The sequence below is a fragment of the Eschrichtius robustus genome, chromosome 2, assembly GCF_028021215.1.
Source record: "Eschrichtius robustus isolate mEscRob2 chromosome 2, mEscRob2.pri, whole genome shotgun sequence".
NCBI lineage: Eukaryota > Metazoa > Chordata > Mammalia > Artiodactyla > Eschrichtiidae > Eschrichtius > Eschrichtius robustus.
In genome coordinates, this window is record NC_090825.1 from 166,307,015 (window position 1) to 166,334,714 (window position 27,700).

General features: G+C 56.8%; 1 protein-coding gene across 2 annotated transcripts; it reads right to left on the minus strand.

Moving 5' to 3' along the window:
• Positions 1 to 27,553, minus strand: KLHL26 (kelch like family member 26). 2 transcript variants are annotated; one of them, XM_068536693.1, is made up of 3 exons: positions 27,463 to 27,553; positions 4,988 to 5,170; positions 1 to 2,796 (listed from the first exon to the last, which is right to left on the minus strand). In XM_068536693.1, exons 1-3 carry the CDS (start codon positions 27,537 to 27,539, stop codon positions 1,215 to 1,217), a joined length of 1,842 nt encoding a protein of 613 aa, XP_068392794.1. In that variant the 5' UTR covers positions 27,540 to 27,553; the 3' UTR covers positions 1 to 1,214. The 2 variants fall into 2 exon arrangements, with proteins under 2 accessions (XP_068392794.1, XP_068392796.1); XM_068536695.1 differs by having other exon boundaries at positions 4,988 to 5,388; positions 27,463 to 27,547.
• Between the last annotated feature and the right edge of the window lie 147 nt (positions 27,554 to 27,700).

Here is a 27,700-nt window from a genome sequence, read left to right on the forward strand (position 1 = left end):
TTATTAAATAAAAGGAAAATATTAGGAGACGACGTCTGCTAAGGTATGAGGTTAATTCTTTACATGGCGAGTGGGTCACAGAGACACGACATCAATCGTCCATTAGCAGCAGAAGAGACACTTTAAGTTGCCCCGAGGGGACAAATCTCATTTATAAGACAGTGGTGCTGGCCTCTTAAAAAAAAAGCAAAAGAGAACAACAACAAAAAAAATGGTTTTGAGGTTTAGACAACAAAACAAATGTGGCTGGAGATGCCGCAAAGCCCTTGAAGGCAGAGGCCTCACGGCCCGCCTGACTTCCCACGCAGGGTGGGCACAGGCCCTGCGGCATGTCAACCTGAGCACAGGGTTGGGGGGAGCAGAGGGCTGGAAAGAGGGGGAGAAATAAAAAGCACGGGACAGGCCTGTGGAAAGCAGACGCACTGTGAGATTCTGAAGCAGGCGTCCCCCTTCATTCACGGGACAGGGACAGGGAGGAGGAGAGCCAGCCCGTGCTTACTAAGGCCCCACACATCACCCAGGGCCAAAGGGGAAGGCCTGATGCCCGTAAGGACCGTCTCTGGGAGCTGACTGTGTTTTTCTTCCTCCTGAAAGCAGATGATAGAACACCGTGAAGGTGCTAAGACCCAGGCCAGGAATGGAAATGAGTGCCGGCTCCCTCCTGCCCAGCAGCTCAGGCTTCTTGGGGAGGCGGAAACGTGCCCTTCTGGCCAACCCAAGCCAGGTACTTGCCAGCCGCTTCTCCTGCTCCTGGAGGTCCGTATGTTACAGAGATCTGGGGTGTGTTTATTTAAAAAAGGACGCATGCAACTCATGGGGGTTGGGGGGAATTTGGGGATCAACTGTGAACGAGTTTGCATCTGAATATCTCAGACCTCTGGGCAGGGGGAGGGGAGAGAAGTGGGGCAAAGTCACACCACAACGCCCCAAAGGAGACCCCGATTCCCGCCCGCCAGCCATCCAGCGAGAACTCAAGGTGGGTGAGGAAACCGCCTTGGGTGTGAGTTTGCTGCCACATCAGCCTTGTTGCTGGCAGCCTCCCCCACCGGGCACAGAGCCAGAATCTGCTTCAGGAAGGAAGGGGGGTGAGGAGGGTGCCTTATGCGAGACCAGCCCGCGGGGGTGGGGATTCGAAGTTCCCCGCCCAGACGTGCACCCGCCAAGCCCCTCGCAGAAACAGCAGGCGGCCAGGCCAGGAACCGGGGTCCGGGGAGCTACCTCCTGGTCCTGGCCCGGGGCAGCAGGACAGGGGCACAGGCGATGCCCGCAAAGGACTCCGGGAAGTGCAGGTCGCGCTCCCACTCGTCCGTCTCAGTGTTGTACACCTGCACGATGCCTGTCACATTGTTGAGACGCCAGTTGTAGCCTCCAACGATGTAGATCTTCCTGTCCAGCAGGCAGCAGCCGGCCTCTGACTGTCCGGCCCGCATGGGGCTCACACTGGTCCACTGGTCCGTCTCGGGCACGTAGTACTCCACGGCCAGCACGTCGAAGCAGCGGTCAACGTGGTCCATGCGGCCGCCAAGGGCGTAGATGCGGCCGCCGGCGCCCACCATGGCGTGGAGCACTCGGGGCTCGCTCATGGGAGCCTTGAACTCCCACTGGTCGGCCTCGGGGTCGTAGCAATGCAGGGCCTTCTTGTCCTCCACCGAAATGCCGTAGCCGCCCGAGATGTAGAGGCGGCCCCCAGACGAGGCACCCGCATGGCCCCATGTGCGGCGCTTCAGTGAGCAGGCATAGCCCCACTCGTTGCGCCGCGGGCAGTACCTCTCAACTGAGGCCAGGCTGCCGGCCCGGTTGCGGCCGCCCGTGGCGTATACCATGCCGCACAGCACGTTCAACTGGAACTGGATTCGGCTCTCCTGCATGGCCTGCAGGCGCAGCCAGCGGTTCAGGTGGGGGTCGTAGCGGTAGCAGGAGTCCACGGCGCCCTCGCCACTGCGGTACTGCAGGTGCTGACCCCCGGCCACATACACGAAGTTGTCCAGCACGGCCACGCACGTGTGGCTGCAGCCCACCTCCATCTCCGTCAGCTCACGGAAGTGGCGGGCCCCCGGCTCGGGCAGCTGGTACACCTTGCTGCTGACCGAGCGGTCGCTGTCGGTGTAGGGCGTGCCGCCAAAGGCAACCAGCGAGGGCACGTCCGAGCGCACGGCTGTGCGTGGCGACTGCATCTCATGCTGCCGGAAGGGGAGCACCTGGTAGTTGAAGGCCTCCAGCAGGTACTGGCGGCACAGCACGTCCTCCACCATGATGTCCAGCGTCTGCACGCTGTCCACCAGGTCTGAGGACCGCATGAGCGGGAAGCGGATGTGGCAGAGCACGTGGCTGGCGCGCAGCCGCCGGGCGGGGTCGTGCTGCAGCCAGCGGACGGCCACACGGAACAGGTCAATCTCGGCGCAGCTCTGCAGCCGGTTGCTCTTCAGGAAGAAGACGAGGCGCTCCAGTGGCAGGTGCAGGAAGTCCTCCTCCTCAGCAATCTGCAGGAAGTGCCGGAAGGTGAAGGTGTCCACCGATTCCTTGAGCGAGGCCAGGCTGAAGGTGGTGGCCATGTGGCCGATGTTGAGGCAGGTCTCCACGCTCATGGCGGCCTTGAGGAACTCCTCACACAGCTCCACCACGGGCAGCATCTGCAGGAACACGGCTGCACCCAGCACGTCCTGCACGCAGTCCAGGTCCAGTGTCACCTCGGCACTGTAGGCGAAGTCGATGATGTGCCGCAGGCCACGGGCCGACACGCCCTTCAGCTCAATAACGTCCTGGCTCGTCTCCCTCATGCCGCCCGTGAACATGGCCCTGAAGGTCAGAAACACAGCATGTGGGCTCGGGGCAGCCAAGGGGCACTGTGGCTGCCCGAGCACGGCCTGGCCCCGGGACACTGCGAGCAGGGCACGGCTGGCCAGGGGAAAGCAGGCCGGATGCTCATTAAAGACAGGCAAAAAGGAAAAGAAAGATTTTTAATCCACCCCTAGCCATGCGTCTTCCTACAAGCAGCAACTCCCCACTCTGCCCCCCTAGGTGGAGCCCTGCCTGGCCTCACCCAGAGGTGTGCGGTGCTGGGGCCAAGCTGGCTCAAAGGGCGGGGACCAGGGGCTGCTCGCTGCGGGGCTGGTGCGGCTGTGCAAGAGAAGACCAAACCTTGGCTTTGGCTCTGGCTCTGGGGACAGGTCTCCAGCCCCACCTTAACACCCAGCCCTGGACGACCACGCCGGTGGCAAGTTCAGGAGACAAGGCAGGGACCCCCAAGGGCACTAGGCACTGTAGTTCACAGAGCCCAGCCCCTCACGTGGGCAGCTGGCTCCACCTTCCCCAGCCTGGGTCACTGTCACATGGGTTGGGGAGGGGTGAGGGTGCCCAGGTCAGAGTGCCCAATCAGGGGGCTGTGCTAGGGTCCCTGCCATCTCCAGAGGCTTACGTGGTCAGGAAAGCCCCCTGAGAATGGCCCAAAGGAACACCAGCCCATCGTGAGACCTGCCCCCCAGCAGCAAGTAACCCCAGCTCTGTCAGCCTGCTATCCTGCTCTGAGAAGCAGCGCTAACGTGAGCGCTGCTGAGAGACGTAGGCCCTGGGTCACAGCTCCCCATGACCTTTGAGGGCCCCCCACCAGGAAGAGGGGTGAGAACCCCAGTGACTGCTCAGGGTTCATGGCAGGTTCTAGAAGATAGCATGTGCTCCAGCTTGGGGCAAGCTGGCATTTCATCATAACTATAACTACCATCAGCACACATCTGTGACAGCCGTCTGAGGGGAAAGAACTTCCCGACATTGCCCGACAGATGCCCGTCCCCTAGTCGCACACCCAGTGGGCCCAGCTCAGGCCCCAGAGGAGGGACAGCTGAACTTGGTGCTGCCGTGGGGCCACTAACAACCGCCCAACCCTCCACCGCAGTGCTCTACCAGCCCCCTGGACCCTGCCCCTTCTTGTCCCCACGAGTCCCGTCAGCCCATCGAAGGCAGAAGCAATCATGGTGACGGTGACGGGAGGGAGCATTGCCTTTTAAGGCCTCACCAACTGCAGTGCCAGCACAGAGGAGCCTTTAAAGGGCAGTTCTGGCTGGGCCAGCCCGCCCGTCCCCAAATCCAGAACAAAAATAGAAGCGGCGCCCCAGATGGCTTGGCTGCTCCAACTCCCCAGAATGGCCCCTCTGAGCCCGTGGGGCGGGCAGCCAGGGGGCGCACCAGGCAAGGCACCCCAGCTGCGAGGAACATGCAGCCCGAGACGGGCACCTGGGATGGCAGGTGGGAACGCTTCGGCCACCCCTGGCAAAGTGGGGCTGAAGAACCACCCCCAGGGCGGCACCCCAGCTCTCTCTGGTGTCAGGAGGAAGCTTGCCAGCTGGTCACTAAGGGAATGAGGGAGACTGTCCCCAGCCTGTGACAGCCCCCAGCTGATGAGAATGGCCCCCAGCCCTGCTCCGTGGGGCCCTCGCTCCCCTGCTCAGCCAGGCACAGGGAAGGAGCTTTCAGGAAAGGGCCTTCAGGGTAGAGAGACCGGTACACCCAGCAAGGCCTCACTCATCACGTGGGGCCTTGGACAGAGCCTGGCACACACAAGGGCTGCCGAGCAGGTGTCCCTCCCATCCCTCAGCCTGAGCACAGGTGCCATGTGGGCAGAGCTCATGCCTGTCTTATCCCTGCTAAATCCCCAAGGCCTAGAACAGCGCCTGGCACATGCAGGCATCAAATAAAGACTTAGAATGAAAAGCTGATGGAGCCCTGCCACCTTGGCAGGGCAGAAGCTGCTAATCGGGCACCCACCTCTGTCCCCCAGGCATGCTCTGCTTGTCTGCTCAGTGTCCCCCACAAGTTTGAATAAGTAGCAAACCTGGAAAAACCTGCAGGTTTACTGGACTTCTCTCCAAACCCAAAGATGGGCTAACCCCAGCCATCTTCCCTCAGAGCCATCCCCGTCTAGATGCCCAGCCCTGAGATCTTCCCTCTTAGAAGGGCAGCACCCTCCACCCTGCCCCTGGGGGCCCACGCTCACCTGAAGTAGTCGCTGCAGGCGGCCAGGACCACCTTGTGCGCGTGAAAGGTCTCTCGGTTGATGGTGAGCACGACATCCAGGAGTTGGCCCTGGGCGCGGAGGGCAGCGAGGCCCTGCAGGAGGCTGGTGCTGTGGCCCGGGGCCGAGAAGGTACACTTGAGGGCCCCGTTCTTGTCGGCCATGCTGTGGGAGAGCAGAGGTGGGCAGGTGGCTCACAGGCCTCAGGGCCGTCCGGTCCCTGGGCAGGCTTGGCAGGGCTCTGAAGCTGCCCCGGGTGGAGGCAAAATTGCCAGAACCAGCCCCAGAGAAGTGGAAACCAGGCCTGGGTCCCAATGGTGTCTTCCACCTGCCCACTGACTGGCCGTGGCTGTGGATGCGCCTCTCCAGCCTCCATTTGCCACCTGTGAAATGGGTTTGATGCAGGACCTGCAGAGGCTCCCGCATCCCTTTTTTTTGTATTTGAGATGAGATTCACATAACATTCATCATTTTAAACTGTACAATTCAGTGGCATAAAATCCACTCACAATGTTATGCAACCATCACCTCTATCTAGTTCCAGAACATTTCAGCACTGTGAAAGAAGACCCATACCCATTACCAGTCACCCCCCCCAATCCCCCTCCCCCAGCCCCTGGCAACCAATAATCTGCTTCCTGTAACTATGGATTTGCCTGTTTTGACGTTTCATGTAAATGGAATCATGCAACATGCGGTCTTCTGTATCTGGCTTCTTTCACTCAGCCTGATGTCTTCAAGTTTCATCCATGTTGTAGCGTGTGTCAACGCTTCACTCCTTTTTCTAGCCGAGTAATATTCCCCTGTGAGGACACACCATAATTCCTTTATCTGTTCACCCATCTATGAACCTTTGGGTTGCTTCCAACCTTCTCCTCTTTAAAAATTTATTTCATTAGCTTTCATTCTAAAATGACCTGTGCCGGGGCTTCCCTGGTGGTGCAGTATTGCGGCTCGTGGGCCGCTTCTATTTTTATTCTGGATTTGGGGACGTTAGGAATCTGCCTGCCGATGCAGGTTTGAGCCCTGGTCCGGGACGATCCCACGTGCCAAGGAGCAACTAAGCCCATGTGCCACAACTACTGAGCCCGCGCTCTAGAGCCCACGAGCCACAATACTGAAGCCTGCATGCCTAGAGCCCATGCTCCGCAACAAGAGAAGCCACTGCAATGAGAAGCCCACGCACCACAACGAAGAGTAGCCCCTGCTCGCCACAACTAGAGAAAGCCCGCGCACAGCAACGAAGACCCAACACAGCCAAAAATAAATAAATAAACAAATAATAAAAAATAAAATGACCTGTGCCTACTGAGTGCTCATTTTAAGGTATAGGACTCTCCATGTCACCTCACTGTCCCCTGTGCCCCAGTGAGCCATCCCCACGAGTAAGCCCCTCTTCTCTCCCCTGCAGGAGGCAGGGTGGGATTAGTTGCCAGCACAGAGCTCCAGCACAAGTCTGAAGGAGGAACTCGAAACCTGCAGCCTCCCGGGTGGCACTAAGCCCCGGGGTTGGGGGTGCCACGGGCCAGCTTCTCACCGTGGGAGAGGGAGAGCCACCTCCAGCAGGTGCTGACCTTCAAGGTCTAGCCACTCTGACACCAGCCAGCATGCCTCTTGTGCCCTGTACCCCAGGGGAGGGCAGCCACACGACCATAAAGTCACCCTGGCCGTTTACAGAAGAATTTCGCTCTGGCTGCACTCGGTGGACACCCAGTCGAGGGCAAACGCCTGTCAGTCCTACCTTTCAGGGACACGCTGAGCAGTTTGTCCGCAGCCCCAGAGCTGTAAGAGGACACAGGAGGACTGAACCCGGGTCCAGGAAACAGCAGGTTGCATGGGATCTTCCTGTCACCAATGTAAGGAAGCCGTAAAACCAAGAATAACTGCCCTAAGATGGATTTACCTACGGGGGCAGTTAGCTGGGGATGTGATAAGTAAAACAGATTCCTGCACCTCAAAATGAGGATGCACAAGGCAAAGGTTGCCTTGGAATAAAAATAAAGTTTTGAAAAGGAGAGGGGTGGAAATAACCCAAATGCCCATCAGTGGATGAATGGATAAACGAAACATGGTGTATGCATACAATGGAATATTACTCAGTCATAAAAAAAAAAATGAAGCTGAGTCATGCTACAACATGGAAGAAACTTGAAGACATCAGGCTTAGTGAAAGCCGCCAGACACGAAAGGCCACGTGTTGCATGATTCCATTTATATGAAATGTCCAGAAATCCACAGAGACAGAAAGCAGATTAGTGGTTGCCAGGGGCTGGGGGAGGGGGGGTGTGGAGTGACCGCCTGAGGGTACAGGATTCCCTTTGGGGTGATGAAAACGTTCTGGAACTAAACAGAGATGATAGTTGCACGACATTGTAAAAGCACTAAATGCCACTGAATTATATACTTTAAAATGGTGAATTTTATGTTATATGACTTTCACCTCAAAAACAAAACAAAACTCAAGGACATCTGAGCCTTCTCAGGTCCTGGGCAAAACCCTGCCATGACCTCCAGGGCCTCACAGCATACAAGGTCCTCTGTGGCCCAGCCCCTATCACCCCCACTCGCTTCCCCTCATCCCCTACCCCCTCCCCAGCCCGTCCCCTTTGCTGTTTCATCTCGGAAAACTTTTGTAGACATGCATCGATAGGGCTTCCCTGGTGGCGCAGTGGTTGAGAATCCGCCTGCCAATGCAGGGGACACGGGTTCGAGCCCTGGTCTGGGAGGATCCCACATGCTGCGGAGCAACTAGGCCCGTGAGCCACAATTACTGAGCCTGCGCGCCTGGAGCCCGTGCTCCGCAACAAGAGAGGCCGCGATAGTGAGAGGCCCGCGCACCGCGATGAAGAGTGGCCCCCACTTGCCACAACTAGAGAAAGCCCTCGCACAGAAACGAAGACCCAACACAGCCATAAATTAATTAATTAATTAATTTTAAAAAATTTTTAAAAAAAAAGAAATGCATCGATAAATGAGTTTAGGAGCCCCTAATATATCACTTCCTCCTCCAAACACAACAGAAGGGGGCAATGCCCATCAGCCTCCATGGGGTCAAGAGCCTTCCCAGGACTCTCTCAGCCCCCACCCCACCCCAGGCAAAGGCCATCCTCCCCAGCCCTCTGCTCTCTCCCCATGGCCTCCGGCTCTCTGGAACTTGCTTTCCCATTCCTGGGACTGATGCCTGCCCACAAATGAGGGCCAGGAATGTGGGCACTGGTCTTTCCAAGAAAGCAGGAAGAGAAAGAAGGCTCCTCGACTCCTACTGCCCACCGGCTCCCAAAACACAACCAGGGGTAAAAGAGCTGACGTCGGGCACAAGACACACAGTCGCTGCTGACGGGAGGTCCCCGACTGGCACAGGCCGCCCACCTCAGCGGCCCTTCTGCAGAGCCTCGGGAAAAGGGGTAAACCATCCAATGGGCAGAGGGGCTGCAGGGCCCTGGGCACTGCCTGCAGGCCTGCGAGATGCTCAGGGTTCCGAAGGTGTGGGGACATGGCGGGGGGACAGGGGACGTGGCAGGGGGACACCACCTGTGCTTAGCGGAAAACCATCCTGTCTCTGGGAGGCAGGAACACATGTGAGTCAGAGCCCAGCGCTGTGGTCATCTGAGCTGGTGATACTGGGACGCCAGTGGTGTCGGTAGCCAGATCCTGGGTTTGTCCCGGAGGCTGGGTGTGCAGACAGTGGAGGGAGGGAAGGAAAGGGACCCAGGAGGACCCTGAGTCTCTAGCTTGGCCGAGTCGCCTCTCCCCACCAGGTGGAGGGGATGCCCACCTCACACGCCCCCCTCCTCTCCCAGGCAGGAAGCAGCCAGTGCTGCTGCATCCAGCCCATCCTTCCTGACTGGGTCACTGCTCGGATCCGAGTCTCTGCTCTTTTGGTTTCCCAAGAACCCCACCTGACCCATGTTCTGAAGATCACGAAGAGAATGTCATTGGACCCTCAGGATTCAGAAGGTCTCAAACTGTACCCACCCACTGGCCAGGGCTGCCCTCAGCCATACAGGCCCTGCCAGGACATCTCCAGGGACAGGGTCTTGCTGTGTCCTCTCGGCGACACCCTGTGACGGGCCTCTGGACCGCCGAGCCAAAGCCACATCCCACATGAGCCTCCAAGGACCCTTGAGGTGCTCAGATCCATCCCCCCCTCCCCCACTCTCCTCATGGGCTTTTTTGTCAGCCCCTTGTCTGTTTCTCATGGGTGGGAGGACACAGCATGAATGAGACAGAGCAGACCTGCCCTCGTCAGGCACACAGTCCGGGAAATGGGGACCCAAAGCGGTCACATCATCCAGAACTGGCTTCACATCGAAGCTGTGAATGTCTCGGGGCGAGGAGACAGGAGCTGGGAGCAGAGAGGTGCAGAGGCCAGAAAAAGTGGGGGTGTCCCCAGCTTCTCCTCCCAGCTCTGCCACCCCTGAGGTTAGACAGTGATGCCCAGCCTGGGAGCAGAGGGCTTGGCTGCATCCTGGGTGTTGGCCCTAAGGCCCGACTCCCACGAACGGCCGTCCCTGTGCAGAGCCACCTCCCCTGCCAAGATGGGCCCCCTCCTGCCTGGGGCCAGGTGCTCCACCTTCCCTGTGCAGCACAGTGGCCTGGGATCAGGGACGGCTGGTGTGACCCCTTGGAACCTCCCTCCCAGGACCAGGGGGCAGAGAAGAGGTGTGTCTCAAACCAGGGACCGTGTTAAGATGCAGACACAGACGTAGACTTGGCCAGTCTGGGTAGCCCTGGGGATGGCAGTGCTGCTCTCCGCAGATGCCACTCAGCACAGCAGGGGCTGCGGGGTGTGAGGAGGTGACACGCAGACAGCACCTGTGCGCCACTTGCATCACCAGGATCCCCTAGAGTTATCCAAGCCTGGATCCTGGCCCTGAGCAGAGTGTCTGGAGGGTTGGGCCGGGACCCAAAGCCTGGGAGGTGAATCTTGGCCAGACCCACTCCGGAAAGACTGCCCGGACTGCACCACGGCCCTTGCTGCTCCAGGCTCCGGCACCTGGTGTGAGGAGCAGAGGGCAGGATTCCGAGGCTGCCCTGCTATCTGCCAGCTGTGTGACTAAGGCACGTTGCCCGGTCCTCTGGGTCTTCATTTTCTCAGCTCTCAAATGGGGCAGGCAGGACTGCCCTGGTGGTCCAGTGGTTAAGACTCCACGCTTCCACTGCAGGGGGCATGGGTTCGATCCCTGGTTGGGAACTAAGATCCCACATGCTGTGCAGCGCGGCCAAAATTTTTTAAAAAGGTGGGGAGGGGAAGGGAGGAGCAGACGTCACAGAGCTGCCATGAGGCTCCCCAGCCCCCATCACCTCCTGGGAAATGAGGGACCACAGACCCACTTCCCCCAGCTTCACTTTGGGCTGGCAAGGCCCAGTGGGGGGCTACATCCTGCCACCAACCATACAAGCCACTCGTATGCCTTTGAATGGGGCCAAGTGCTTGGGAACTTGAAGCTTGGAACCACCCACAGAGCACCAGCCCACGGCAGGTGTCAAGTGAGCCTAGCTGGCCTCTCTGTGGACACCTCACCTCACAGATTTTGTATATTCCCCCAACCCAGCCTTTGACATTTTGCTTTTAGCTGGCCTCAGTTTTTTCTTAGAAGTTCCTCTGAGAGTGTGAGGCAAGCTGGGAGGATTTCCTGTGCTTCCTCTGAGCTCTGGGGAATGGCGTGCCTATGCATGTTTTCACCAGAAGAAAGATCTCACACCAGAGGCAACTTCATCCTGGGGCTGCTTGGTTCCTGGACATATATTTACTGTGGTCCTCCATATATAAAGAGCACCAAGAAATCAATACAAAGCCAGCAATGTCACAGAAGGATGTGGGCTGACGGTTCCTAGGAAAGGAAGCACAGCTGGCTGGAGAGACCTAAGACTCAGCCTCGCTCATGATAAGGGAAGTGTGCTTGCCAAAGGACTGGCTTCACCCCTCAGGTGGGCAGAGTCATGGGGTGGGCCATCTGGCAGCAGACGCTCTTGTCCATTCCCAGCAGGAGTGCAAAGAGGGACAACTCCCAGGCAGGCAGTTTGGTAGACCTAGGAAAATTCTAAAGGCTCACATCCTTGACCTAGCAAGTCTACTTTTGGGATTTACCTGAGATGTACTCACATGTGCAAGTTGAGAGATGTGTGAGGATATTTACCAAATACCATTTCTGGGGGCTGAAGATGGGAAACAAGCTAAACACCCTTTAAGGGGGTACAAAGGGCTGCCCTCCAGCCGAGCACGGAGGCCGTGCATACTCTAAGCATTAAAACGCTCCTCTGTAGGAGTTAGGACACCCCGGCCCAGGAACCCCTACAAAGCCCATAGCACTTCTGCTTACAGGGTGTGGAGCCCAAGTTGCACCAAGGGGGTAGGAAACGGCCCCTTTCTGCACATGCCTCATCCTGTCCCAGGCGCTCCTCCTCGTGCCTCCAGCAAGGCTCACGGCACCTCACAAGGCTGGTTTCCTCCTCCCATCTCACCAGTGGGACAACTGTCTCTGAAGCCCCCACCGCTACCCCACACACACCTCACAGCCTCTGGGGAACTCAAGGAAGGAGGGAGGAAGCCGGCAGGGGCCAGAGTCCCCAGCCTAGACAGAGAAGCAGGCTTGGCTGGGTGGAGGTGGGCAGGAGGAAGAGGGAGGGCCGGGGCCTGGGACCGATGACTAAGGGAAGGACCCATTACTCAGGCCGGCCCAGACAGGGGGCGGCTGGCGAGGCGGGGCCCCGGGCCCCCAGGAAGGCGGCAGCGGCAGCCCTTGAGCTAGTCCGAGTCTCCAGACAGCCACCCAAGCCACGGTCACCCGCGCTGAGTCATCGGAGCCAATGCGTCAGCAGCCGGGTCAGGGCGTCTCTGGAGGCCACTCACTGCCTCCCCAGCTGCACCCTCAGCCTGGACCTGGCCTCTGACCATGTGCCCCCCGCTGTCCTGACCCCAACCTCCGCGCTGTGTCTCTCTAGCACTGTCATCAGGCACCCCCAGCCATGTGCAGTCCCGTGCTGGACACGGGGACACAGCTGTTGCCTCCCTCTGGATGTCCCTGCACAGGGGCTGACAGCCAGTGGGACTAGGTGGGGTATATGCCCACCTGTGGCAGGATCCCCACAACCTCCAGGCGTCCCCAGCCTGCTGAGCCCATTGCCCATGCTGTCGCTGGATCCTTGCTGGCGCCCCCTGTGGGGACTCCTTCCTGCCCCCCATCCTTCATGGGGTCACCCCCCAAATACACCAGGGGCTAGAGTCCTTGCCTCAGGGCCTGCTTCGGGGGGACCCAAGGCAGGATGGCCTAGTGAGGGACAGCCACAGGAGGTGGAGAGCCACACCAACAGTGACAGGGCCCCGCGACGGCGGTAGGGGCTGCCTTGGGAGCAGCACTTGGCGGGGTGGGCGCTCCCCTCCTCCTGCCCTCGCCCGGCTGCTGGCCCTGGTCTCCACTGTCGGTTTCCCAAGCCCACAGGAGAGATATGAAGCCCCGGAAAGTTCTTCTCACTGGAATGTCCAAAAAAAAAAAAAATGGGAAAAGGCAAGACCAAGAAAGAATTTCATGGAAACATTTCTTTGGGGTTTTGTAAACTCCTTTCCCACCCCCACATGGAGCCCAAAACTCAGGCCAGAACAGAGTCTGACGGCATTGCCCCTTTAACATACTGTTCTGACATGCAAATTCCCTCACTTCCCCTCAAAACAGAGAGCACTTCCACTTTCAAAGCCAATTTTGGTTTTATTGTCCATGTGGCTCGATGGAGCACAGCAGCGCAGCGCAGCTGGTTGGCTCACACCCCGGCTGATGCAGTACCAGGGAGCTCCAGGCCACTCCGCCTTAGGGTCCTGGGTGCATCAGCAGGGAAGACACAAGGGGAGACAAAGGGAGACAGAGACCCAGAGAGGGGGAGAGAGACCCAGAGAGAGAGAAAGAGACCCAGAGAGGGGGGACAGAGACCCAGAGAGAGGGGGACAGAGACCCAGAGAGAGGGGGACAGAGACCCGGGGCGGGGGGGGGGAACAGAGGTTGGGGGATGGGGATGGGGCTCTCTAGCTGCAGATGGAGAAGTGCCGGCAGCCCGCTGGTCACCTCTCTGTCCTATTTCCCACACCACCAACCACTGCCTCCTATCCAGCCACACTGGAAGCTTCTCTGGCTTCCCCTTCCTGCCCGCCTCAGACCCTTCACAAAGCAGGCTCACTGACAGAGCACATGCTGGGCACAGCCCTTCACAAAGAACTTCATGAATCCCTGGCCAGCCCAGGAGGTCAGTGCAGCAAGTGTCCCCTTCAAGATGGAGAAACTGGACTTGCCTGGTGGTGCAGTGGTTAAGAATCCGCCTGCCAATGCAGGGGACATGGGTTCGATTCCCTGGTCCGGGAAGATCCCACATGCCGCGGAGCAACTAAGCCCGTGTGCCAGAACTACTGAGCCTGCGCTCTAGAGCATGAGTGACACAACTACTGAAGCCCGCACGCCTAGAGCCCTTGCTCCGCAACAAGAGAAGCCACCACAATGAGAAGCCCACACGCCACAATGAAGAGTAGCCCCTGCTCACCACAACTAGAGAAAGGCTACACAGCAACGATGACCCAAGGCAGCCAAAAATAAATAAATAAATAGATTTATTAAAAAAAAAAGATGGAGAAACTGAGGCCCAGCATGGCCCCCACCCCATGGCTGCAGGCAGCTCCAGTACTGGCTCCCACTTCCTGCTCTACTACAGCCTGCTGACTCTGCCAAGGCCACTGCTCTGCCTTCCAGGCACGCAGCTCCATGGATCAAAGGTGCGTCTGAGCCAAGGTCCCAGATGTCCCACAAAGGCAGACACCCCAAGCCACTGTTGCTGTGGTTACCACAGTATTTCACAGCTCTGGGTACTGTGCTCCCAGCCCAAAGGATGGAGTCACCATGTTTTGGCACCTGGCAGTAGCCCTCAAATGCTCCGGCTGGCCGGCAGCCCCCATGCTCACGTCAGCACGCTCTCTCCTGGGGCTGCTCACCCCAGGCCGGCTCCGCCCTCCTCACCCCCAGACAGCCGCAGCCCCACGGTAAGGGGCAGCTCCTTCTGAGATGCCTGCAGTCCTCTCACAGGGCTTGATCCCTGGGCGCTCTGGGGAGCAGATGAAAGAGCAGGGCTCCTGTGTGGACAAGTGTGGAACCCAGGAGCAGATGAAGGTCCTCAGAGCAGGGTCCCAGCAGGCCTGGAGGCCAAACCACTGAGAGAGACTGGGGGGCACAGAGACCCATAGAGAGAGAGAGAGAGAAGAAAATCTGGCCAGGGCCCCAGATCCCATGTGCCGCTGAGCCTGGGCTCTTTCCACAGCATCAGCTGAATTGTTTTATTTCTCCCTCCTGGTCATCATACTGGTTACTTCCTACATCTTCTGCGATAATTTAAATCAGGATGCCCAGTGCCAAGGTGGATCTGCGCACCCCATGGGAGGCCAGGTGAGCCAGGCCGCCAGGCAGGGGCAGAGCCTCATCCACTCCTTCCCACCTGCTCTGCCTCCTCCAAGAGCTGGGCCGTGGACACATCTAGGGCCCACTGTGAGCCCACCCTGGGAGCACGTCGCCCACAGAGACGCTCTCCCTGAGCCCTGCAAAGGGGCGCCAGGCCACACTTGCCCACCTCATCTTCAGGGCATCACCAGGCAGGGCCACCCCCCACACGTATGTCTTTGGCTCCTGCCTCTCTGTGCCTGCAGTGCAGTGACAGGGTGACAGAAGAGAGGCGGTGCTGGGTGCTGGGGAGTACCGGCAGGAGGGAACCATGCAACCTGCCGGCACCCGGGACTGGTGGCTCCTGAGAACCCCCACGTGACAGCCAGGGAGGCTCAGGGTCCAGAGGGTGGTAGGGAAGGCAGACAGGTTCTAGAACCCACGTCCACCTCTGAAGAACCATCATGACTCCTCCCAAGGACCCAGAGAGGTGACAGGAGCAAATTCCTAGGGGCTGGGAGTAGAGGCAGGGGTGTGCCTGGCCCCACAAGTCACCAGCCTCACAATGAGACCCCACCAGCCATCCCCAAAGCCTGGCTGGGATCCTGCGCACACAGAGCCTGGCGCCGGACAGCCTCGCTCAGTGCTGGTTGCACTCAAGGCAAGTGGAACCACCCGGTCAGCTCCGTTATCCCGCCCTTCTGAGACAGGGACAAACCGCGTGAATTCCCCCACTCCCGCAATACTCACTGGGTTACAGCCAAGAACTCTACAGGTATGGCCCACCCTCCCACAAGCAGAAGGCAACAATGACATCAAAGTCCATCACTCTCCTGCCTAAGCCACCTGTGGCTCTCCGACAGTCTTGCTCTTCAGGGACCACAGTGAGCCCAGTGGCCCTGAAGCCCAGCCGTGACCTCTTGCCCAGGCTCTCTGCCCTCACCCCAGCCTCTGACTGGTGCCCCAGGGAGCCCAGGATGCGTGAGGATCTGGCCACTGCTGATGGACAAGAGGACCCTGTAGGCAGCACTTCCCCAGTCCCAGACCTGCCAACTCCAGAAACTTCTCAAGTCTAGGAAGACAGAAGGGGGACACCCAGACCCTCCTTCCCTCATCATCAGCAAGCTCTCTGCCTCCACGCACCCCCACCTCTCCCCACCCTGGCAAGCGAGCACCCACTCCATGCAAGACTGTGGGCCCGGGGCAGTGCCAACCTGGTTCCCAGCTCGCCTCTCAGTGGGCAGCCTAGAGAGGGGTATACCACTATCGTCACCATTTTACAGATAGGGACATTGAGGCACAGAGAGGTTCAGGCATCCACCCAAGGCCACACAGCATGTAAGAGGCCTGGCCAGTGTCAGCCTCTCTGTAGCCCCAGGTGGATGGGCCCCTTGATCACCTCCATGATGCAGACAGGGAGACTGAGGCTGGGAGAGCTGAGACCACTCACCAGGAAGGCCAAGCCAGGAGGTGGACATGGAGCTGGACAGCAAGTAGGGCAGGATGTGGCTCCTCAGTGGCAGCCAGGGCAAGGGTGTGGACTATCCCACTAACCCCCCGTTACGAGGGAGGTAACCCCATTCTGCCAGGTCACAGTGGGAAAGCCCCACCCAGGCCTCCACACCTCTCCGACCCCAACCCAGCTCTATTTGTCTTGCCTGCCCATCGCTCCACCTGGTAAACCATCCGTCTGTTTCCAACCTGTCTCCTCGAAGCTGCAACAGGAGCCTCACCAAGCAGGGCAGGGTGGGTTCTGTCTCCTGCTGTGTTCCAGCACCTGGCACCATGCCCAGCATGTACTCAGAGCTCAGTCACACTTGTTGATTAAATGGCTGGATGGCTGAGTGGGTGGGTGGATGAATGGATGGATAGATGGGTAGACGGATGATGGATGGATGGATGGACAATGGGTGATAGGGTAGATGAATAGACAGATGGGACAGACGGATGGATGGTTGGATGGAAGAGTGGGTGGATGGAAGGATGGGTAGATGGACAGACGGATGGAAGGATGGATGGATGGGTAGGATGGGTGAGGTGGCAGGTGGATGGCTGCTAGGTGGCAGCAGTGGCTGGGGCCTGACTCATATCTCTGCTTGTTGCAGGTATCTGCTGCATATATCTGCTCTGTTACCCGCTCCACGCAACCTCCTGGTCCAAGTCCTGGGACTAGGTATGTTATCCTCTGACTGGGCTGAACCAGGAAGCCCTTGGCAGGCTCCTCTCTGGGATGTCTGGCCTCCACACTTTACTCATGCTATTCCCCAGGCTGAAGGGCCAACTCCTTCTGCCCCCCACCTCCACCCCTCCTCCCTATGCTGCACTCTCAAGCCCACTAGCTCTTCCACGCTCCTCCATCACTTTCCCTTCCAAGCCTTCTCGAAGTAGAAGGTCTCCCCCATGACCTCCCTTGCCCTCATGGTCCAGCCAGGGTTCCCCACAGCCTCCGTGACCCCTCAAAGCCCAGCCAGGGCCCCAATGCCAGGGGCAGCAAGGGCGACTAATAAGCAGGTCTCAGGGTGAAGCTTCGCCTGTTTTGTTCACACCCACTGACAAGAGGCTGATCCCAGTAAGAGCCCATCCCCCCACATTATCCCTGCTGCACTGGGCTTGGAGATGGGGCCACTTGAATGAGCAAAACCCCTTCACTCTACAAATTAGGCAAGTAGGCACATGACTGCATGGCCCCAGAACACCACTCGGAAACCCTGTTGAGAATCCAGCATTGCAAATGCCAGCATTTCAGGACCCAGCCCAGCTGTCTCCCCTGGCAGGGCAGGTATTGAGGTTCTGAAAGGGACAGTTCCACCAAATGGCATGCGCTCATGCCCAGTGGTGCTAGGCCATATGCAGGCAGACACAGTATGGGTATGGCTCAGCAAGGACCTTCCAACAGCAGCACAAACTTAGGCATCAAAAGGGGCCTCTCATGAATATCTTCATTTTAGGGGGTGCCAACAACCCTTCCTTCTTCTGTTAAGGGCCCCCTGTTTTCCTCAGGGAACCTCCTTCACTCTCAGCCCCAGTGGTAAGGATCAGGAGACCCACCCCTGGGCTGAAAAGGGAGAATTCATAACCCAGCCTGGCCAACCAGAGCCTCCCAGGCCCCCAGCCATGCTGATTGATCCCAGGATAGGGAGTGTGACCCATTCGACCCAACCAAAACCTTCCCTGGGACTTTTGCTGGAGCCACCAGGATGGAAACTTCCCTTCCCCTTAGGGTTGCTGGGATGATGGGGAGCAAGGTGAGGTTACCTTGCCCAGCCAAGAGCTAAGAGACGGGAGTCACAGGTTCCAGAGGAATCATCTGAGCTCTGAATTTAATGAATTTAAAAACTGGAATTCTCCCTGAACTTATTTTTTATGTGAACGATGAACTTTTATTTTTTAACTGAAGGCAGTGAGTCGAGTTGAGTTTCTGGCTCTCGTAACCAAAAGGGGCCTTCAATGTCAGAAGCCTCTGATCCGGGGCTCGAATTCTGGATGAGCCTCTCGAAAAACTACTGTGGAGTTAATACTTCTCCAGCTACCACCTCTCCCTGCAATGCACACTGGCTTCCTACCCTGGGAATGCGGACGAGGAAGCCTCACTGGTTGATCTGCAGGCGAGTGGGTGATGACCAGACCCAGCCCGAGCCCCGTCTGCCCGTAAAGAGACAGCCCAGCCGTCTCCCTGTGAAAGGTCAGCAAGCTACCCATGCCCCCTACTGTGAAAGTTCAGCAACTCTAAATGCTAAAATACTGGAAGCACGCCTAAGGCTGGAGCTGCAGGGCAGCCCAATGCCATCAGCCTCGGCAAGGAAAACACCACCCAGAGTTTCTACAAGTGACTCACGTGGAGCATAAACATTTGTGTGTTCCCAGTCTCCCTGCCTTACGGCCCACGGGCTGCCATTACCCCTTGCACGAGAGAGGTGGGGAAAAAAGAGAGAGAGCAAGAGAAGCCCTCCTAGGATCAACCAGACTTCACCAAGCCAGCACACAGTTATGACTTTAACTATAGTCCTGGAAGTTTTCCAAGTTGAGGCTGCCTCAGGGGTCTGCAGCGGGGCTCCCCTACATGACTGTTGCTTCACGGGCATTTTGTCACACACCCCCAAACCCTCCCTTGGGAGAATGTCCCACTCTCAGCTACAGTCATGGAAGATTCTGAGTGATCACGTCTCCCTGCTCCTGCTTCCTCCGGCAGACTGCTTCAAATTCTAACATCCCTCTGAGAGGCGAGCTGTCCGGATATCCAGCCCAGCCCAGCCCAGCCCAGCCCAGCCCAGCCCAGCCCAGCCCGCTCCTGCTAGGATCCTGTCTTTGACCCCTGTGGAATTTCGCAGTTGTGGCGTCAGAAAACGTCTTCGGCCTCGATCCTTGATCCTCCTCGGGTGACCCCCCCTTGAGGCCTTTAAAAGCCCAAAGGTCCACCCCTCAAGATTTCCTCCAGGCTGAGCGTGTTCAATTCCGGAAGCTGCTTCCCTCATAGGAAAGGTCTGCGGTTCCCCAAAGGTGCCGGTTACTTCCTCCCGAATCACAGTATTTTCAGTGTGCAGCGAGGTGGTCTGCGGGAAGAGCTCAGCAGCAGGGCTGCTCGGCGAGGGGTCTGAAATCACGCTGGATGCGCCCCAAAACCCACTCCGCCAAGGAATGTTAGGGAAACGCTCTCATAGCCATGGGGGATGAGTTCTGTGAATCCTGAGCAGCCCTCTCTGAAGGGAAATGGGAAAGGGGCGGGGAGGAGGAAGGGACTGGAGACTCAGGGTTAACAAGTGTTAAGAGCCCGTCTGCACAGCTGCGGAGCGGCTACCACAGGAGGAGGGCGGGTCGGCCCGGTGGGGACCCAGCGGGCCCCAGCCCCCACTTCCCCCGGCAGGCAGCTGGACAGGGAGCGCGGCTGGTCCTTTCCCCGTCTCCAACACAGCGCTAAGATCCTGTCCGTGAACTAAATGGAGCGCGTGCAAAAGGGTACTGCTCACTGGCTTCTCTCTAACGGGGCTGACTCACTGACAACACACCTGTGAGTCTCTGTTTCTCTACCCGAACCCTGCCATTAACAAAAATCAGGATAAGAGTGACCCTTGCTCGGCTGGCCGTGGAGGGCCGTTCCAGAAGCCTCCCAGTCAGGCCAGCTCCTCCTGCAAATCCATCGTAGACTGTATGTAGAATATCCGCTAGACTGTATCAGAGCCTCCACAGTGAAGCCCTGCCTGCGGGGAGCACACATTCTAGGGGACACAGATCCTTAAGAACACAGAATGGACCATGAGCCTGGGGCAGAGGACAAAGAGGGGCAGATGGGGGGAGTCATGGTGGACAGAGTGGCCAGGCCCCAAGGAGGCAACACAGGAATTGTGCAAAGCTCTGGGACAGGTCACCCCAGCCGAGGGAGGGTGAGCTCACGAGGCCCAGGAGGGGCACCAGCCTGCTGTTGGAGATGTGGGCTGTGGAAGCACGGGGGCCCGTGGGCGGGCAGGGCCTCGCCGTGGGGGACAAGGGGATCATGTGGAGAAGTGAATTTTGTTCTGAGACTGTTCTGAGAGTGAGGAAGCCCCCGGCAGGTGTCAGGCAAGGGACGGCCTGGTCTGATGCCTGCCTTGGGAGGGTCCCGCCAACTGGAGGTGGGGGGACAGCAGCCAGGAGGGCAAGAGTCGATGGCAGCTCAGAGCCAGGATGAGGTGGAGGTGGAAGAAGGGGCCGGACGGGGATGTGGCTCAAAGGTGGAAGCAACACAGTGTGCCAATAGATTAAAAGAAGAGAGAGCAAATAAGTGTGCATGTGGTAAGTGCTCTCAAGGAGGTCAGAGAGGAGAGGCAGGAATCGAACTGGGAAGGACCAGGTCCTGGTTGTTATAAGACCAGGGACCCTCGAGCAAGGAGAGGCACGAGGACTTTCCAGAACAGAGGGGGGACCTTGAGCCCTCCAGGCCAGATGTCCATGTCTGCTCCCTGTCCCCACTGGATGCTCTCAGGCAGCAGAGCCTCTCAAGCCAAGTGGGGCCTCATCCTCCTGCCTGACGCGTCCTCCACCAGCACTCACTCTTTGGTCCACGGCAGAAACCTGAGAGCTGGTGACTCCCAACCTGGCTGCCACCATGGGTCAGCATGTCACACAGGTTCAACCTTGAATCTTCCCCAAACCCATGCCCGCCTCACCATCTCCACGCCCCCGCCTCAGCCCAGGGCCCCTCATCTCCTGCCAGAGGGATCCTTCCAAAACACGAATCTGACCCAGGTGCCCCCTCACCCAAACCCTGCACCAGCCCCCAGTCTCCCCACTCCTCCCTCTCACCCTCTCCAGCTCCTCTCTGCCCTCTGGACCCCTAAAAAGCCAGGCTCCTCCCCCTCCAGAACCTGCACATGCCACTTGCCTGTACCCAGAAAAACAGGCCACCTCCCGAGACTCCCTTCCCCCAAGCTGATGGCACTAACCTTTAGACTCTGCTCAACCTCATCTGTAAGGAGACTCTCAGAACCTTCCAGAGAAGGCAGGAACCTCCAACTCAGCCTCGGGACATTTTATGGCAACCGTGGGGAAATGACGGCCCAATTGTTTCACTTGCTGGCACATAAGTGTCCCACACAGGCATGGCCCATCTGTCCGGGGGCCCCATATGCCCAACACCAAGCGCAGCGGCAGGCACACAGGAGGCATGAGACCACCGACAATCGCCAGGGGAAGAGAAAGGTGTCAAATGAGTCCCATCCACAAGAGGAAGGAGCTGGGGATGCCGAGAAGTCACCCTCCCTCCTCCCCCTTCTCCAGGGCCTTCAACCCTAAGTCTGAAACATGCCCCAAGACCAAAGGGCAGGAGTGCAGAGAAGCCCCACTTTTAAAGTGTCTGGGGGGGAGGCAGGCGCAAACCTCCAACCTGGCCCCTCTGAGCTCTCCCGTGAGGATCGGCAATAAAACATAACCAGTTAAGGAAAGTGCGATGACACACTACATCTACTCCCTAGAGATGGCGCAATGATAGCAGAGGCTAATAAAGCCTTTCTACCCCATAACTATGGCTGACAAGAAGGCCATCCCCGGGGGGTTGCAGCTACTGGATGGAAGTGGTTCAGCTATGAGACAATCAGGCTGCACAATTCAGGGCGAAGTGTGCAGTTTTCAGAGCAATTTCACATCGTGAGCTCAAGGGACCCTACTGGTGAGAAGGTGAGGAATGGGGCGCCTCACTCCCAGAGGAGCTGGGCTGTGTGACCCAGGCCCCGAGCACCTCTGCCCAGCACTTTCTCCAGCTCACCCCAGACTCAACTGCCCCACCCCAATACTCTGCCAAGACCCACCAGCTCATGCTCTACACTCTGTTCCTAGGTGCCAGGCTCACATGGCAGCATCTGTCCTCTCAATGCTGCAGAAGCAGCTCAGACTTGACATGTTCCATTCTCCCACTGGCCCTGCCACTGTCCCTCTCATGGCCACCAAGTAATGATACTACCATCCTCTGAACTGCTCAAGCTGACAACCACAGAATGAATGCTTGTATCCCCCCAAAATTCACACATTGAGACCTATTCCCTAATGTGATGGTATTAGAGGGCAGGGCCTTCGGGAGGTGATTAGGTCATGAGGATGGGGCCCTCATGAATGGAATTAGTGCCCTTATAAAAGAGACCCCAGAGAGCTCCCTAGACCCTTCCACTATGTGAGGACTCAGCAAGGAGGCCATGTCTATGAACCAGGAAGTGGCCTCTCCAGACACCAAATCTGTCGGCGCCTTGATTTTGGACTTCTCAACCTCCAGAACTTCAAGAACTAAATTTCTGCTGTTTATAAGCCACCCAGTCTATGGTATTCTGTTATGGCAGCCCAAACAGACTAAGATACCAACTTTCTCTTCCCAACCTGCCACATTGGCTCATTAGCAAGACCTGCCAAACACCCCATGATCCCTTCTTGGTCCACGTAGGCACAGCGGACAGAATGCTAACAGCTTCAGGACTGCAGCACAACATTGCCACTTCCACACTCACACACACATGTGTGCAACATGCTGGGCACCCTCTGAGCATACCCTCACCCTAGTTTGCTTCTTCCCAGCTACCCTGCCCAGTGGGTCTGGGGTCCCACTTCCTGGACGAAGACTAACACACAGAGGGTTGCAGATGTGCCCAAGGCATGCAACAAGCATGTGGGTCTGATGAGGTGCCTGATGCCACCAGATCTCCCAGAATTCCTAGGAGGAGTTGAGTTCCTGTCTCTGAAGGGTCAAATTCCTGTCTCTCCCTCTCAGGTGAAGAGAGGATGAGGCCAAAGGAACAAGAATCTTCTCAGAAGGCCAAATCATTGCCCAGTCTTTCACGCAGGAGTTGGGGGGCTGGACTCTTCCAGAGCCTCAGGGATTAGTGGAGACAACCTAGGGTGCAGCCAGAGAGGGCTTGTTAAGAAAGTTTAAACAAGCAAAGGCCACCAAGCCAGAAGCAGACGCCTCAGCTGAACTGTGCCAAACCCACTCACACTATGTCCCAGTCACGACTTCCCAGAGAAACACCTATGACTGGCGTGCCCCTCACCCAGATACTCCTGCCTCACCCCCCAAGAAGCAGTGTGAATCAATGAGACTGGGCCCCATCCAGACACCTTTAGGAAAGATGGGCGGTGAAGAGAGGATGCCAAAGGCCCAATGTCTGAAGAAACTTCGTGGTGAGAAGGTTCCTCCAGAACTAGGCAGGCCAGGTACCTCACAGCAATGGAATTTTAGCTGGGGAGGTGCGACTCCTGGGAGAGTTCCCCCACCCCCTCACAACACACTGTAAACCTCCTCTCTCTCCAGGAGCCTGGACCCCCTCAAGGGCCTGAGGTGGAGCTGAGAGGGGGCCTGCTGCAGAACGAGTTTCTTTTGTGTGAGTGAGCCTGCAGCTAGGACCCCACCTCCCCTCAGCAAGCGCCCAGCCAAGGCAGCCATGCTCTGTCCATCCCAGAGGTTCGGCTTGGTCATTAACGACCATCTCTACTAGGCAACGGGTTTTTTGTTGATCCCTCGAGATAGGAAGGAAGGAGAATAAGCTTTTCTCTTTCTTTTTTCCCCCTTGGTTGCAGAAAAGTGAAGTTGGAACAAACAAGTTATATAATGCTGGGGGCGGCTGGGGGAACGCAGTCCTTCCTAAGGATAGTTTTTCAAGTTGTGGGACCGTTGGAAGGGCCAAGGGGAAGACAGGAACCACCCCCACCCCTGGCCAAATGACAAAACCCTTCATGGGACAAAAAGGCAGATGCAGGCACCACCTGGAAGGCTGGAAAACCAGCCTCACAGACAGGGCCAGCCTCCCCCCCGGTCCCTGGCAGGCCCACAAGTCTCCCCGAGAAGGCAAGGGACAGACCTGACCACCTAGAAGGGACTTCCTACCAGCCAGACTACAAGCCCTAGAGAGCTTTCCCACACTTCATTCATCCATCCCTCCCTCCCAGCCATATTTCCTTTTTTTTTTTTTTTTGGCTGCTCCAGGTCTTAGTTGCGGCTTGTAGACTTCTTAGTTGCGGCATGCAGACTTCTTAGCTGCGGCATGCGGACTCAGTTGTGGCATGCATGCAGGATCTAGTTCCCCAGCCAGGGATCAAAACCGGGCCCCTGCATTGGTACCGCAGAGTCTTACCCACTGGACAGAACACCAGGGAAGTCCCCCAGCCACATTTCTTGAACACTTCTTTCCTCTGGGCTGCCTGTACTCCAGGCATACAAGACCAAGACTACACGAGACAGACGTGCTCTCTACCCTCAAGGCATTTCCACTAATAAACACACCACGTAGTGTTGGGTGGTGACTGCATATTCAAGGACACACAACAGCCATAGGACCCAGCAATTCTGCTCCTGGTATATACCCCTAAGAACTGAACACAGGTGTTCAGACAAAAACTTGTACATGCATGTTTATAGGAGCATTATCCAAAACAGCCAAAAGGTAGAACCAACCTAAATGTCCTTCAGCTGGTGAACGAATAAAGAAAATGTGGTATGTCCACACAATGGAATGTTATGTAGCCATAAAAAGAAATGAAGTGCTGACACACATTATATTGTGGATGAACCTCGAAAATATTAATATGGAGTGAAAGAAGCCAGACACTAAAGGTCACATATGGTATGATTCTATTTATAAAACAGGTAAATTTAGGGAATTCCCTGGTGGTCCAGTGGTTAGGACTCTGTGCTTCCACTAATACGTTGCATAGTCGTGTGGTGAGGCCAAAAAAAAAAAGAGGTAAATTTATAGAGACAGAAAGTAGATGAGTAGGGACTTCCCTGGTGGCGCAGTGGTTAAGAATCTGCCTGCCAGTGCAGGGGAAACGGGTTCGAGCCCTGGTCCGGGAAGATCCCACATGCCGCGGAGCAACTAAGGCTGTGCGCCACAACTACTGAGCCTGCGCTCTAGAGCCTGCGAGCCACAACTACTGAGCCCACGTGCCACAGCTACTGAAGCCCGCGTGCCTAGAGCCTGTGCTCCTCAAAAAGAGAATCCACCACAATGAGAAGCCTGTGCACCGAATGAAGAGTAGACGCCGCTCGCTGGAACTAGAGAAAGCCCGTGCGCAGCAACAAAGACCCACCACAGCCAAAAATAAATAAATAAGTAAATAAATTTATTAAAAAAAATAGGAAGCAAAAGTACAAAGATTCAATGAACAATTTTTTATATTTTCTGGGATGGGGAGGCCCTGCTTGTTAAGAACCTCAATTGCTAAGGCGAAGGGTTACGCTACAATGTGCATCATTGATTTCCTCTGCCTCTTTTGCTCTGTTTTATTACAACCCCTAATTTGTTCATCACTCTAGTATTTGTAGAAAGATGTTTTGTATTTTGCCACATCATGATAATAATAGTCCCAGTTTGACTGGCTGGTTTATAAGTTTAAGTACAAATAAATAAAAGATCCATTTTCTCATTTGAAAAAAAGAGAAAAAACTTAAACCTACACCTACCATAGGACCCAGTCATTCCACTCCTAGGTATTTACCCAAGAGGATGACAGTATATGTCCACACAAAGACGCATACCCAGATGTTCACAGCAACTTTATCTGCAATTGTCAAAATGGAAACAACCCAAATGTCCATCAACCAGTAAATGGATAAACAAATTGTGTCCATCCATATAATGGAATAGTAGGCAGCAGTGAAAAAGAACGAACTTCTGATACGTGACAACACAGATGAAACTTCAAAAATATTCTGTTAAGGGACAGAAGCCAGACACAAGAAGCCACATATTATATGATTCCATTCATGTAAAATTTCTAAAAAGACAAAACTACAGAGAGCGAAAGCAGATCAGAGTGTGCCTGAGGCCAGGGGTGGGAGAAGGGTTGACTGCAACGGGCTTGAAGGAATTCATTGTGGTGATGGACACGTTCTGAAAACCTGGATTGTGTTAATGGGTACATAACTATAAATTTATTAAAACTTAGTGAGGAGACTTCCCTGGTGGTCCAGTGGTTAAGACTCCGTGCTCCCAATGCAGGGGGCCAGGGTTCAATCCCTGGTCAGGGAACTAGATCCCGCATGCCGCAAAAGCCCACCTGCTGCAACTAAAAGATCCCGCATGCGGCAACGAAGATCTTGTGTGCCACAACTAAGACCCGGTGCAGCCAAAAAAACAAAAAACTCCAAAAAACTCAGTGAACTGTTCAGCTAAAATGAGTGAATTGTATAGCATGTAACGAATTATACCTCATTCTTCCTGGTTATCCGTAGCCAGGGCTCAAAGCAGGGACTAGGGTTCACTGTCCCTTACATGCCACCTCCTACTGGTCACCAAATCCTGTCCACTCTACACCCTGCATGTCTTCCCAAATCCCCTGATCTCTCTTTGCTCCCCACTACAGGCCTCCAAAGCCCAACTCATGCACCCGGACCCTCAGGCCTTTCTGAGGCACACGAGTATTGACCATTTCATCATTTATCACGCTGACGGAAATTATTTGCTCCCATAAGCTCACCAGCAAGAAAAAGTCCGAATTTCTTCCTTGGCCAGCCAAGGGTAGCAGACTGTCCTGGGGGACCGGGATGAGAGGGTCTAGACTACTCTGGCCTTGTGCAATGGGAAGAGGGAGGGAGGTCTTACATCCTAAGGCAGGTGTTCTTTCCCTCTGAGAACCCAGAACAATGCATAAAAATACCTTCAATTGCTATGCCAATTCTTCGGTTCAAACAACCAGTCTCAGGACTTGTCCAAAGGGAAAGGGGGCCTCTCTCAGACCAAAAGGGGTGAATTCTTCCACCTTGATCTGAGGGCAAGACCTTGCTTCAAGTTCTTTGCCCTGGGGGTGAATGGGATTTACACCCCATGGGGCTCGTAGGGAGGCGCCACAAGGATGGACCGTTCTCATGTATTTTTTAAACCTTCAGCGCTCTCTCACCATCTTCAGGCTTCCCAAGACCCACTCTAGCCCCTCAGGACCCCTGGGACCCCAAGACCTCTCCCTGCCAATCAGGACTCACTGGGACCCCCAGGGCCCCTCAGCTCCCTCTCTCAGGTTCTCCCAGGTCCCTCAGGCCTCTTTCAGGCCCTTGGGTTCACTTGAGCCTCCTACTCCCAACCTTCTACAGTCCTCATCCCTCCCAGGTCCCCTCAGCCTGTCCTCAGGACCACCTTTAGAAACCTCAGGGTCCTTCAGCACCCTCCAAGAAGCCGTGGGCCTCAGCCCTCCAAATTCCCCTCAGCCCCTCCTCAGAGTAGCCCAGACAGCCTCAACAACCTCAAGACCTTCTATGGCCCCTGCTCAGGACCTCCCTGCCTCCCAGACCCCTTGGCATCCCCAGTTCCCCCATGGCCACATCACAGTCAGGAGCCCCTGGGTTTCCCTTCAGATCTCCACACCCCTCAAAGCACTCTCAGGCCCCTAGGGCCGCATGCAGACGCCTGGAGGCCCTGGGGCCCCCAACCCGCCTTCGGATGCCCGTGAACAGCCCTCAGTCCCCTCAGTACTCCATAGCCACCTAAAGTCCGCAGCCCCCGTAAAAATCCTCGAGTCTGCCCAGGCCGCTCCTCCAGGACTCCCCTTAGGTCACTCCAGCCCCGGGGCAGGTGCAGGCCCACCCTGTGGGCTGGTTCTCACCTGTTCGGGCGCTCGGGGCCCGGGCCCGCGCCGAAGCCGCCGCCACCAGCGCCACCACCGCCACCGGACGCCGCCATCTTCCCGCCGCCGCCACCGCGCGTGCTAGTGACGGGAACCGCGCGCGCCGGCCCGGGAGACTAAGTCTCGGGGGGTGGGGAGGCGCCTGCTCTGAGGAGGGGCGGGGCCCTAGGCGAGGGGCGGGGCCGGGTCTGAGGAGGAAGCGGGTCCTGGGCCGCGA